The 14,113-nt window shown below is 46.4% G+C and overlaps 1 protein-coding gene across 1 annotated transcript; it reads left to right on the top strand.

The window, feature by feature from the left end:
- The first annotated feature begins 267 nt into the window (after positions 1 to 267).
- Positions 268 to 13,772, top strand: marveld2b (MARVEL domain containing 2b). The gene is made up of 15 exons (XM_062454414.1): positions 268 to 704; positions 1,153 to 1,235; positions 1,543 to 2,749; positions 2,849 to 2,884; positions 2,995 to 3,167; positions 3,376 to 3,547; positions 4,098 to 4,148; positions 4,486 to 4,575; positions 7,893 to 8,624; positions 9,070 to 9,234; positions 10,872 to 10,993; positions 12,067 to 12,159; positions 12,371 to 12,542; positions 12,678 to 12,719; positions 12,803 to 13,772. The coding sequence occupies exons 3-15, from the start codon at positions 1,568 to 1,570 to the stop codon at positions 12,899 to 12,901; spliced, it is 3,129 nt and encodes a 1,042-aa protein (XP_062310398.1). The 5' UTR covers positions 268 to 704; positions 1,153 to 1,235; positions 1,543 to 1,567; the 3' UTR covers positions 12,902 to 13,772.
- Positions 13,773 to 14,113: the final 341 nt, after the last annotated feature.

Raw genomic sequence — 14,113 nt, 5'->3', positions numbered from 1 at the left:
GACAAATAAACGTATTTATGTAGATAAATGAGTCCCTTGTTACTATGGAAAACCCTGTCGAGTCTTCCACGTCGCTATTAGTTCCATTTATGGGGTGAATTCGAAGTGCAGCAGTTAAACTCCGCTTCTCTGAGTGCACGCGCGCTCCCGCGGCCAGGGGATACAAATCCTGGCGAGGATAAGTGTCTTGGCAAGACACCGGCTCATACATTTCAGATATAATTGCGATTTGCGCGGTTGTATATTTCTGAATGGCATTGAAACGCTCAAACCAATGGGAATCGATTTAAAGAGCCGAAGTTACACGAACTCTCTTCATTCGGGTACGTCATTTCCTGATTTTCTCTCCGGTGGTGTCCCAAGAACCGGGACCACGTTATTCCTCCTATGGTTTCCCCAGAGCGGTAATGCTGGAAGAGGACGCTCCACCCACTACAAGCTTGGGGCGTTAAACGCGGAGGGGGGGGGGGGGGGTGACGTAAGTAACCGAAGGGCTACGTGCTGAAAAGGACAGATACAGGATCAGTTTAATGCAACATTTCAGCTTTTGAAAATAGCGTTGTAAAACACTAACCGACCCGAGGTCAGAATTTAGACAAAGCGTGACTCAAGCTCGAGGAGGGGCCGGTCACGTGATACGTGTACCTGCAGCTCGTTTTGCGGAAGATAATTGGCGGAGAGAAAACAGGTGGATAATTCAACAGGTAACCGCATTTCATAATAACTTGAGAAAGCTATCTGTTAAAATGTCAGAATAAGCATAGTTCACTGATTGATGTTAACATAGACTACTTACGTTTTAGATAGATCATGCCAGATCAATTGTTCTCGTGTTGCCTGCTGTAAATACCGGTGAACATTTCGTAGAAGGAAGTCTGGTGGCGTTAAATATTTTACTCAGAATTACAAGCCAAGTTCGAAATGTTAAGTGATGAGTTGTTGACTAAGTTTATTATCAGACCCATCTGTCCTTAGTGAGTGAAGGAGCTTCACATTAGGAATGCATATCCCTCTGGTTTCCATCAAATGAATAGCTTTGACAAGTAACTTGTGTCTACATTACCGTAGTCTTCTAGATCTTAAAGGTTTAGTGATGATTCTTATATGAAATGAATCTCCGGCTCTGAAAAAAAATGTCTGTCCTTATTCGAGAGAGCTGAGGGAAGATCCAAACAACTTTAACAAATGAACAGCAATGGGCAAGGTGATTGTGGCGAGTGACTGTTTGTGAAAAGGTACACACATTTTTTAGTTACTTGGCTTCTGGCTTCTTTAATGTGTCAAGAAAGAATAATGTATTCTAACATGGGCACCATATTGGGGTAGCAATGAATAAGGTTATGTTCCGTTTCCAATCTCCTACTCCCAGGACTTTACAGCAAGCCCTAGTTTGAGGATGTTTTAATGCTGTTGCTGACTTATTTCTAGTTAAGATTAAGGTTCCATTGTATCCGACAGATACCCAACATTTTGGTTAGTTATCTGTAGCCTCGACGAAGGCCGTCACCTTATGATACAATGTATTGCTCCTGCCTTGTGTAGCCTGCCAGGCCCTGCTCCAGATCCCATGTCTGCCGCAGGCCGCTTAGATGTGCTCAGCCCCCACTACGATGAGGTCCCTGTGGGGTCCCTGTGGAGGGAGCCCCCCCGGCCGCTGGAGGAACTGCGAGGAACAGAGCTGGCCCTGAGCGCCTGCCCCCTGCCGCCCCCCCCTTTGCCAGAGACACCCCCGGTGGGCCCCGCCCCCCCGGTGGGCCCCGCCCCCCCGGTGGGCCCCGCCCCCAGCGAGGAGCATCTGGAGGAGGACCAGGATGCCATGGACATCAAACCCGTCCGCCGCTTCATCCCAGACTCCATCAAGAACTTCTTCCGTGAAGGCAGTAACCGTAGCAGCAAGCCCTGGCCCCCTCCCCCCTCCCCGCCGCTCACAGAAAAGGACAATCAGACCACAGAGGGCATCCCCTGCTCGCCCCCGCACTCCCCGGCACACTCTCTCCACGACTCCTACCTGGACCCCTACGGAGGCTCTGGGGGCAGCTACAACTCCCAGAAGGAGCGTGATGCCATGCTACTGGGGGCAGAGGCCGTGGACTCTGAGCGGACCTTCCGCTCGGCCATGACGTACAGCGAGCGCGTGGAGGAGTACCACCAGCGCTACGCCTACATGAAGTCCTGGGCGGGGCTTCTGAGGATCCTGGGCTGTGTGCAGCTACTGCTGGGTGCTGCTGTGTTCGCCTGCGTCTGCGCCTACGTACACAAGGACAACGAGTGGTTCAACATGTACGGATACTCCAAGCCAGGGGCGTTAGGGGGGATGGGCGGAGCTGCGTTTGGCGGCTCGGTCAACTACACCGGGCCCAAAACGCCGTTCGTGCTGGTGTTGGCGGGACTGGTGTGGGTGGTGACGGTGATTGTCCTGGTGATGGGGATGACCATGTACTACCGCACCATCCTCCTGGATTCCACCTGGTGGCCTCTGACAGAGTTCTCCATCAGCCTGGTGCTGGGGATGCTCTACATGGCCGGGGCGCTGGTCTACGTGACCGACCTCATCCGAGGAGGGCTCTGCTATTACCCGGTGTTCAACAACCCAGTTAACGGGGCTTTCTGCCGCACTGAGGCGGGCCAGACGGCCGCCATCATCTTCCTGTTCTTCAACATGTTTCTGTACCTGGTGAGCAGCGCTGTGTGTCTGAAGCTCTGGAGACATGAGGCTGCACGGCAGAGGAGAGAGGCGCTGGAACAGGAGGTGAAGGCACACGCATATACACACATACACACCTTCCATGCTAATCTTGCTGTTCTAGAAGGCAGTGCAGTTATTGACTCGTCACTTTGTTTTCCTCAGATGAAAACTATGGGATCTGCTCTGCCACTGTCTATGGTAAGTACATGTTGGAATGAAGCTGTAGCTGTGGAATGAAGTTGGGATTATTTAGAATAAGCAATTGAATTCTGGCCTGAATCTTGAGTTCATGAGGATCTTCCTCCCAGCTGGACGGGGCCTCCAGGACGTCTGAGCGGACCCCCCTTCCCACCCTGCCTGGAGGCCTGGAGTCCCAGCCGCCACCGCGTGCGGCCGCACGCATGCTGGAGCCGGAGATCCTGAGAGGGCACATCCCTGCAGGACACATCCCCAAACCCCTGGTAATCGCAGACTACGTGGCGTGAGTACCTTCTACACAGGTGCAGCTGGGGTCCTGGTTACAGTTAGACGTCAGCGAACACAACTGTGAGGTCACATACCAGAAGTGTTTCATTTGTTCCTGCGTATTTGCTACAATCTATCAACTTGAGGTCACATCACTACCTACATTTTGACTGGGGATGATGCTGCACCCACACCACTCATTTCTTGCTTTCCTGTCCACACAGGAAGTACCCAATTATCCGTACGGAAGAGGAGAGGGACCAGTACAAGGCTGTGTTCAACGACCAGTACGCCGAGTACAAGGAGCTGCACGCCGAGGTCCAGGCCTGGTCCAGGAAGTTAGAGGACATGGATGAAATGATGCGCAACCTGCCCCCACGCTCCTCCAGCCAGCAGGTGACCCCCTCTCTCACACACACACACAACCTGCCCCCACGCTCCTCCAGCCAGCAGGTGACCCCCTCTCTCACACACACACACAACCTGCCCCCACGCTCCTCCAGCCAGCAGGTGACCCCCTCTCTCACACACACACACAACCTGCCCCCACGCTCCTCCAGCCAGCAGGTGACCCCCTCTCTCACACACACACACAACCTGCCCCCACGCTCCTCCAGCCAGCAGGTGACCCCCTCTCTCACACACACACACAACCTGCCCCCACGCTCCTCCAGCCAGCAGGTGACCCCCTCTCTCACACACACACACAACCTGCCCCCACGCTCCTCCAGCCAGCAGGTGACCCCCTCTCTCACACACACACACAACCTGCCCCCACGCTCCTCCAGCCAGCAGGTGACCCCCTCTCTCACACACACACACAAGCTATCGGCCAAATGACTACACACATTGATACTCCCTTTACTGTTGTTGTAGGACCCTTCCTTCCTGTTTGTGGAAGAACACTTCCTATTGTTTGTTAAACTGCCCTCTCTCTCTGTTTCAGGAGAAGGAGCGGATCAACACCATTGTGCAGGAGTACCAGAGGAAGAGAAATGTGAGTGATTGTTTCTATTCAGTCTTCTAATGTGTCGAGTGGTTGAAACAGCAGTGTAGCTCTGAGCCCTGTGTCCCCCGCATGCTTGGACTGGTAGAACCAGTTTGATGACCGAGAGATCAGGCACTTTCTGTAGTCGGTGTGGCGTCAGTTTCTGGTGCCCTCCCCCCTCCACCTGGTCCCACTGCTCGCAACTCAGTCAGATGAAAATACTTGGCATTTTTTTGAGTTGGGTTTGAGTTTCATGATGAAACCACCAAAGAAAACATACTTTAGGAACTTGTGTGTGTGTGTGTGTGTGCGTGTGTGTGTGTGTGTGTGTGTGTCACATTGCCAGGATCCTACATTCCTGGAAAAGAAGGAGAGATGTGAGTACCTGAAAAACAAACTATCTCACATCAAGCAGAAGATCCAGGAATACAACAAGGTCATGGACTGGAATGATGGTTTCAGCTAAACTATAGCTTGCTGGCTGCACTCACTCACTCACACACACACACACACACACACACACACACACACACACACACACACACACACACACACACACACACACACACACATAAGGTATCAACAGAGGCAGGCAGAAACACACTTCTTGACACTTTCTAGTCACTAATTGATTAGTCAACATGATAGATCCTAATAGTCAGATTTAAGGTTTTAATCTGCCAGAAAAGGGTTGATCTGAAACATTTTTTGTTGAGTTGTGTGTATGTGCCAATAAGCCATAAATATGAGTTAAGACTTATTCTTTCACTGGTTTTATGTGTTATTTCAGAGTTGAATATTAGACGTGTATAGAACGTGGACGTATATAGAAACTGGACATGGGGACATTTATTGTTTTGTAGAACCTTTCTGTGACCATGTCAAACTGGAACATGACAACATCTCTTTTCCACTGAAGAAACTCCATGAAACAATTAAATCACCAATATATAGTTTGCTCAACATATCTCACCTCATTTTATACTCTTTAATGTATGTATTTGTCATGCTTTAATGTCTTAGGAACTCTTTGGACAAGTTAAGTTTGTGTAGTGCTTGTGTGTATTTGTATGAAAGTGTTTTTCTAATATGATGTGATATTAAGTCACTTATCTACTGTTAAACATTGATGGTGGATTTTGGATTTATTGGCCTTTGTCTTATTTCATTTCTTATTCCCTTGTGTAACACTTAAAATATGCTGATTTTATGTTTTCTTATGTAAGTTGAGCACTCGTCTAATATATGAACGGAGTATGCAAGTATACAACACATTGTTTTAGTAAACAAACTCATAATAAAAATGTAATGAATTACTATAGTGACCTAATATAGCATAGGATTGTGACTGTTATAGTATAGTTTGTTCAGCTTTATGACATTACTATTTTCTTGTCATCTGTACTGATTCAAACCTTGGGATTTGGTCGTTTCTGTCAACCAATGTTGCAGTAAAGTTCAACCTTAACCAGATGGTTGTTGTAACTCCACCGTGTGGGGCGGGTTTGTGTCATCAGGTGAGAAGAGCGCCGCTTCCTCTCGTCATCCCTGCAGCGTAAGGTTCTGCATGGTGTCGTTTTACACCGCCTATGGTGAGGAAGGTCACAGTATGGAGTTAGTCACACCGGTATTTTACCTGCAAATTTGACTGATCAGAATCAGAATGGGTTTTATTCGCCATGAAAGTTTGCACAGACAAGGAATTTTCTTTGGCAGGAAGGTGCAAACATTAAATATATAGGAATCTAAAATTTAAATATGAGGACTAACTATACTAAGGGTACATAACTAGCAATACTAATATTGCATATGCTAGCACGATTTCTGGTATGATGACTAATCACTTGAATATAAAACGAAATAGTATTCTGATTCACGACAACAAATTAAGTTAGGCCCCGTGACGTCTCTTATGTGCACATGTTTGCACTAGAATCTAGTGACTAGATAGTTCCACTTATATACTTTAAGACTTCGAATGTGAGGAGTCTGCGAATCTTATACCAGAGTAAAGTGTGGTGAGACAAGTTGTATAAAAACAATGATGCTTTACTCTTTGTAGGAGTGCGTGTATCCAATAACATCCGCGACCTGTTTACTGTGACGCGTCAGGGTGTGTCCCCAATTAGCACACTAGTGCAGGTTAGCATCAGAGCAGCTTGACTAGTCTACCCTGCTTCCAACAGGTGAGTTCACCGCGTTGTTAATGCATGTCGAGGATATACGTTAATAATACCTACGTTCTAATTGCTCAGTTCGATACATTTGCTGTCGTTTTATTATTTGTACAAACATTTTTCAAATGTTTTCAAAATGTGATACAGGTCATTTGAATGTGATGCCAGTTTTTCATAACAATGTAGAACTCGCCTGTGAGTTTCAAGGCTAATTTATTTATTTTTAAAACGACAATTACGAAATTGTAGTAATCCGGTTTCCTTCAATATTCTTTGGTTAATTACTGAACTCTTAAAAGTGGAATTTGTCTTTTCTAAGTTCCTATCATTCTAAATCTATATTTTAAACTTGTGTGTATTGTTGTTTCCACAATGTGAAAGGGTCAACTGTAGGCTACTTATTAAATTAGCCTTTTTCCAGGGAGGTATTATTATCACTGTAGCGCTTTTGTCTCAGCTAGAAAAGCAACATGTTGGAATTGCTGTAGACTCGTAGTCATGTCTATGCTTTTGTTATGACTTCTTACATTTACATTTATTCATTTAGCAGACGACTTCCAAGAGAGAGCTTTACAAAGTGCATCGGTCACTGATAATAACAACAAGATAGCCCCAAAAACATTGCAGGTAGCCAAAACATGAAGCACATATTGTGAACAACCAAAATAAGTGACAAAGGGAAGAACCATAAGAGCATGTAGTTAAACAAGATACAATTAAACAACATGATTTGCTATAAGTGCAAATGTACCTGTAGAAAAGCAAGCAACAGTAAAAAACATTTCACAGCGAGTACAACAATTTAAATCAGTTACCACTAACCAACAAGACTCTAAGCAAGAGTCATTGTGATCCTTGAGGAAACTAACATTGGGTCCAGCAAACCATTCCTAAGTACCATTGTACTTCTTATACTAAATACTCTGGTATAGTTATACCATATACTAAATACTCTGGTATAGTTATACCATACACACTTTATTGAACCATCACTTGCGCCTCGGTGGAACTCTGTTAGAACATCGAGGCGGAGCCTGAAGTTTAGTTTGCTTCCCGTTTCTTAGAAACAGAGTTCCGTTCAACCCACCTGCTGTGGGTGTGTGGTTGCTACCAGTACCTGGATGAAATATAGCAATAAGAACCATAGCCTTATGTTTGTTTTGACTTCATATTCTCTTTGACCAAAAGTGCTCTGACTTGGTTTACTGAAGAGGAGACCAACTGAAGGATTAGTATGCCTCCTCACAGACATCATCACCACCATCATCATCATCAACACCACCAGGGCCAAAGCCGGCAGTACGTATTCCCTTTGACCTAATCCCATACTCCTCTCTCTTCACATCCTACACTCATCCCTCTCTAAACTCCTCCACTCATCCAATCTCATCTGTTCCTTCTCATCCGTGTACTACACATGGTGAACAACAAGGTACATCTATGAACAACTGTTCCACCTCACATCCTTCCTAGCCCTCACCCATCTACATATGACCATATATGGTGTTATGGAACACTGTCAAGACCAATCACAGCTCTCTCTCTGCCCTCTCTGTTCATCACAGACCAATCACAGCTCTCCCTTCCCTCTCTGTTCATCCTCTCTCCCGGTAGCCATACCAGCCATGGCAGCAGACACAAACCCAGCGAGCTGTTCTCCAACCCTGCCTTCTCCTACTACCCCGACGAGGAGTTTGTCCACTTCTACTCCTGGACCTCCCCTCCTGGCGTGATGAAGATCATGTCCATCATCATCATCATCCTGTGCGTGGGGATCTTTGCCTGCGTGGCCTCGACTCTGGCCTGGGATTACGACATGAGCATGATGGGCCTGTCTGGTGGAATCGGGGCGGGGATGGGGGGGGGCTCGTACGGGGGGTCCTACGGGGGAGGCATGGGGGGCATGGGAGGCATGGGTGGCATGGGAGGCATGGGTGGCATGGGGGGCAGCGGAGGGGGGGACACCTACACAGACCCCCTGGCAGGCAAGAGCTTCATCATCGCCATCTCTGCCATCACCTTCCTGGCTGTGCTCGTCATCTTCATTCTGGTGGTGTCCAGACAAAACACGTCTCGCTCCCCGTCCTTCTACCTGGCAGCCGGCATCATCAGCGGCATACTGGCCGGCCTGATGATCATCGCCACCATCGTCTACCTGGTGGCCATCAACCCCACCGCCCAGACCTCCAGCTCCGGCAATTTCAACCAGATCATGCAGCTGTGTGCCCAGTACCAGAACCAGAACCAGGCCAGCGGCATCTTCCTCAACCAGTACCTGTACCACTACTGTGTGGTGGAGCCACAGGAGGTGAGCCTGTTAGTCAGTTTGAACTCCTGCAGGAAGCTCACTAACTCTTAACTCTGTTTTATACCTATGCATTTAAAGTTGAGTCATCATAATAAAATAACTTGAACTAGCCTTTACTATTATTTATGGACTAGTTCAAGTCATTTGATTATTTATTTTATTAAGTTATCATTTTATTATGAACTTTCACTGCTGTCTGGTGCTGTGATGTGTTGCTGTCTGAGCTCACATACTCTGGTGGACTCTGTTCATGTTAGGGTCTGCTCTAACCCTAACCCATCAGCTGTGTGTCGCATATATGTTAGTAGTATTAGGAATGAGTTGTAAAACATCCTCTTTATGAACTAATACCATTTACCATGTCTGGGGTTTTAAGCCCAAAAATTACGACTTATATTTTGTATTCTGGTTGCCATGGTACTCTAACCCCAATCCTGTACCCCAGGCCATCGCCGTGGTGATGGGGGTACTGGTGTTCGTGGGCCTGATCATCCTGCTGGTCTTTGCTCTGAAGACACGTCAGAAGATCCGGCGCTGGGGCATAGAGCGCATCCTGTGGGAGGAGCCTAAGGCGCTCAGCGGAGGCGTGCCGCACACCATTGGAGAGTGGGTACGAGGCCTCACTTCACCTGGGGACATGGGGGTGTGGTGGTGTGTGTGTGCATGCTAGTGTACGTGTTGTGCGTGCATATTGGGGGTAGAGCAGTGATTTCTTTGCGCTACATGGCATTTGTTAGTTGGGGGAATTGGAATATTGAGATAAGAAACTTTGAACATGTCTAACCTTTTCATGACATGTTTTAATTTTATTGTCCTCTATTTATGCCATAAACATTCCAGAAACAAATCAAGTGACGACTGTTAGGGTTTACACTGGCTCACAGGCAACCTTACGGCATCGCTAACCCCACTTCAACAGATTAGTGTGTGTGGGTGTGTGTGTATGGAGCAGGAAGAGTTTCATGTCTAGTTTCTGGGCGTGTCCTCCTCAGGCTCTTTGTGTCTTTCTTAGAATAGCTGGAAAACAAATAATCAAATTCTTAAAACTTCTTTCAAACTCTGAATCAAAACATGGGTAGTAGGCTGTTTACTTGTAGCTAAGTCTCCATTAGGCTGATACTTCCTGTAAAACAGTGCGTTAAGTTTAAGTTACATTACATTTAGTCATTTAGCAGACGCTCTTATCCAGAGCGACTTACAGTAAGTACAGGGACATTCCCCCGAGGCAAGTAGGGTGAAGTGCTTTGCCCAAGGACACATCGTCATCTGGCACGGCCGGGAATCAAACTGGCAACCTTCTGATTACAAGCCCGCTTCCCTAACCGCTCAGCCACCTGACTCCCAAGTTAGTTTACGTTTGTATTTGAAATTGAATTATTTTTGCTCAAGGAAGGTGAACTTTTCAGTAATTTTTTTCATAATTAAAGACTTTGATAGCGTCAATTGGGTGTCTCTCATGGCAACTGGCTGTGGTTGTGATAGTATCTGAGGTATTCTGCACAGGTGGAAGTGGAGGAACCGGTTGGCCCTGGCCTAACCGGTTGGCCCTGGCCTAACCGGTTGGCCCTGGCCTAACGCTGGCTGCTGGGAGAATCAGGCTGTTTACTACAAACAATGTTCTTCCACCATGAGATAGGTGGAAGGGATGACTTTATAGGATCATGCAAACATTACATTTGAATAAGAACATTCAGCACATGAGAGGAAGGGAAGAACATTGAAGCCTTGTTTCCAGATGTTGCTTTGATCTTGTATGGGCTTTTGATGGTCAGCCCGTTAAAATAATTTTGACATTGATGGATTTGGTGTCCAAATAAAGACAAAGTAATATCATTATAATTACTACTATAACACAGTAAACTTTGCATTTCCTCATGCCTTACAAATGTATAGCAGCATTGGTGACTGAGTGGTGGTGTTGTGTTGACAACCTCTATCTCCTTCCCCATGACCTTATCTCCTATCTCCTTCCCCCATGACCTTATCTCCTATCTCCTTCCCCCGTGACCTTATCTCCTATCTCCTTCCTCATTACCTTATCTCCTATCTCCTTCCCCCGTGACCTTATCTCCTTCCCCCGTGACCTTATCTCCTATCTCCTTCCCCCGTAACCTTATCTCCTATCTCCTTCCCCTGTGACCTTATCTCCTATCTCCTTCCCCCGTGACCTTATCTCCTATCTCCTTCCCCCGTGACCTTATCTCCTATCTCCTTCCTCATGACCTTATCTCCTATTTCCTTCCCCAGGTAAACAACGTCTCAGGCTCCCCAGAAGTCTTGGTCAGTGATGCCAACAAGCTGGTGAGGGGCTCCAGGGACTACCTGGACCAGCTGCCCAAGTACTCAAGCAAGCCCTTGTACCTTCCTGGGTAAGGCCGCAGATCTGCCTGGTGGAGAACCGCAAACAAACATTTAGATTTTTATTTCTGCAGAATAAACTAGTGACAGGTGTCCGGCCTGGGTCGTCCCACCCTCATGTTTCTACCAGCCAAGGTGAAAGTATTTCCTAAACAGTGAAAATCACTTCCTGTGATTAGAGAAGGACAGTTTAGGCACTAGAGTACATATTTACAACCTTTGAATAACTTACAATTCAAGTAAACGTACATATTCTAAACATGTTAAACTAATGCACACACTGGAAGGGTGGAGCTCTGACTCCAGAGTTCTAGAACAGTGGAATCTGGGGAATGCTGTGTGGCACAGTCTTGCATGTGTATTTTGAACGAGTCACTTTCCTATCACTTGTTCAGGACCAGCCTGTTTCTAAGACAAAGAATGACGAAACAAAAAGATTTCCTTTTTGTTTGAAGCCTGAATTTTGTGCTTCTTGTTTCACAACCCACCACTAAGTTTAAATAAGTGTGTGCAGTATACAAAAAACCCTTGCTAAAATACAGTGATGAACATCAGCTCTCTGTGTTGGTCTGTGTGACATCACCACTGTGTTTCTCTGTGTCTCTAGAGACTCTGACATCACCAGCTCTGTGTTGCTCTGTGTCTCTAGAGATTCTGACATCACCAGCTCTGTGTTGCTCTGTGTCTCTAGAGACTCTGACATCACCAGCTCTGTGTTGCTCTGTGTCTCTAGAGGCTCTGACATCACCAGTTCTGTGTTGCTCTGTGTCTCTAGAGACTCTGACATCACCAGCTCTGTGTTGCTCTGTGTGACATCACCAGCTCTGTGTTGCTCTGTGTGACATCACCAGCTGTGTTGCTCTGTGTGACATCACCAGCTCTGTGTTGCTCTGTGTCTCTAGAGGCTCTGACATCACCAGCTCTGTGTTGCTCTGTGTCTCTAGAGACTCTGACATCACCAGCTCTGTGGTGCTCTGTGTGACATCACCAGCTGTGTTGCTCTGTGTGACATCACCAGCTCTGTGTTGCTCTGTGTCTCTAGAGGCTCTGACATCACCAGCTCTGTGTTGCTCTGTGTCTCTAGAGACTCTGACATCACCAGCTCTGTGGGCGTCCAGCTGCGAGACCAGGACGGAGCCGAGTCTGCTGATGAGCTGGACCATGTGGACTTCAGCTCGTGAGTACCTGACCCTGAGGACTGCTGTGCTGGAGATGAGCTAGCCCAGCTAGAGATAGAAAAGATAGAAAAATAGAAAGGATTCTCTGACGCCCTCCTCCTTTCTTCTCTTCTCTTTTCCCCTCCTCTACTCCCTCTCCTCTCCCCCCCCTCTCCCTTCCTCTCCCCCCCCCTCTCCTCCTCTCCTCCCCCCTTCCCCTCCTCTCCTCAGGGAGTTTCCCCCCATCGTGAGTGAGCAGCAGCGTCTGGACTACAAGCGTGAGTTTGAGCAGGAGCACCAGGAGTATCGGGCCCTGCAGGCGGAGCTGGACCGCATCAACCTGGGCCTGGCAGGCCTGGACCGGGACCTGGGCCGGCACGCACCGGGAAGCTCGTTCTTCCTGGTGAGGACCTGGAGTGTGTGTGTGTGGGTGCACGCTAGAAAGACGTAGTGTACAGTAACGGCACCATTATTACAACAGTTCTCAGACGATCTGATTCAAGATATTCCCTCATCACCTTTTTATGTTTGCAAACAGGATGCTATGGAAGAATACACAAGATTGAAGAATTTGAAAAAGGTACAATAGTTCTGTGTTGAAAAGTGATGTCCCATCTGTAACCGATATTCATTTTAAAACCATGATAACGTGTCGTTCTCCAGTCCCCAGACTACCAGCTGAAGAAGAAGAGGTGCAAACACCTGAGATCCAAACTGTCCCACATCAAGAGGAAGATCAGCGAGTACGACCGCAGGTCATGAGCCCTGACCCCGTGGACTAGGCCCTCTGTTTTAATATATCCAATCAGAGCAGAGAAATCCCAGTAATAACATAATTGAATGTTATCTGAAGATGATCAAGAGCGTGCAACATCCTTTTAATCTATTCAGCCCTCTCAGAGGCTGATTTCTTCAGTGAAGGACAGCATGGATGGGTTAGGGTTAGAGAGGTATTAAGGATTGAAGCAAAAACCTAATCAGTTTTTTCAGGCCGACCAGTCATTAGCTTTTTGATGGATGATTTTGAAACAGCTAAGATGAGTGGACATGAAAGGTCTTTTATGAAGTTTTACTCAAGACACAAAGGGGAGAATTATGTGAATGTTTGGTTGAAGTTTCTTTAATATATTTATCTTTCTTTAATAAATAAAAAGCTGGAGCTTTTTAAACTCAGGTTTCAGAATATTAAACATCCAGAAATATTTTGTTGAAAAGTTTTCTTCCAGTCCAGTATATTCAAGGCATGACACTGCTAAGTTCTCAGGCCATTGGTCTCTAATGATTACGAAATACTTTAAAGTTGATATTATTGGTGAATCAGCCAAGAGTTGTTCTGTATTTTTTTAATAGATTTTATATGGCTTACTTTTTCATATTTTAACCTATGTTAATTAGTCTGACAAATTAATGCAGTTTTTTGTGAAACTTTTCAGACCTGGCTGGCCACCATATTTTTACAATTACTTGTATACGTTCAAAAACTATTATACACTCAAATGAATTTGTCTATCGAAAGTAACTCCAATACATATTCAAACATACAGTTTCGGAAATGGCTCCAAAGCGGTTTTTATATTGACTTTTAAACATGTGTAGCAGCAACTCAAATAAACTCACTTGTGATTGCCTTGTAGTTTGTTTAATTGTGACGATGTGAATTTACAATAAGTTATTAGGCCTATGTAAAGTCGTCTAACTATGATTCCTGCAATGTTTGTGCCTTTGGGTCTTCTTGCCTACCAGCCATTGTATAAAGTTGAAATGGGACAGGTGTATGGCTCAGACCCAAGAACAGGTGTTCACAGGTGGTTACACGCTTACTATCTCTGTGGACTATTGTGGGCAAACACAGCTCGTGGGTGAGTGCAATCTATTTTGTTGAGTCTGTGGACATTTGTGTGCTTGGAACTGTGCTCTTTGTTTTTGCAGACTAGACTTTTTGGACTAGATATGGCTCCTTAATCTGCCCGGCGT

The sequence above is a fragment of the Osmerus eperlanus genome, chromosome 28 (assembly GCF_963692335.1).
Source record: "Osmerus eperlanus chromosome 28, fOsmEpe2.1, whole genome shotgun sequence".
In the NCBI taxonomy this organism is placed as follows: Eukaryota; Metazoa; Chordata; class Actinopteri; order Osmeriformes; family Osmeridae; genus Osmerus; species Osmerus eperlanus.
Note: the sequence above shows the minus strand (reverse complement) of the source record. Positions and strands in the feature narration are given on the sequence as shown.

Bases quoted from the DNA above. Each gene is read 5' to 3' on its own strand.
- marveld2b (XM_062454414.1), top strand. From the start codon at position 1,568: ATGTCTGCCGCAGGCCGCTTAGATGTGCTCAGCCCCCACTACGATGAG. The intron at 9,235-10,871 runs GTACGAGGCCTC...TTCCTTCCCCAG, and splicing joins CGCACACCATTGGAGAGTGG to GTAAACAACGTCTCAGGCTC. The intron at 12,720-12,802 runs GTACAATAGTTC...GTCGTTCTCCAG, and splicing joins GATTGAAGAATTTGAAAAAG to TCCCCAGACTACCAGCTGAA.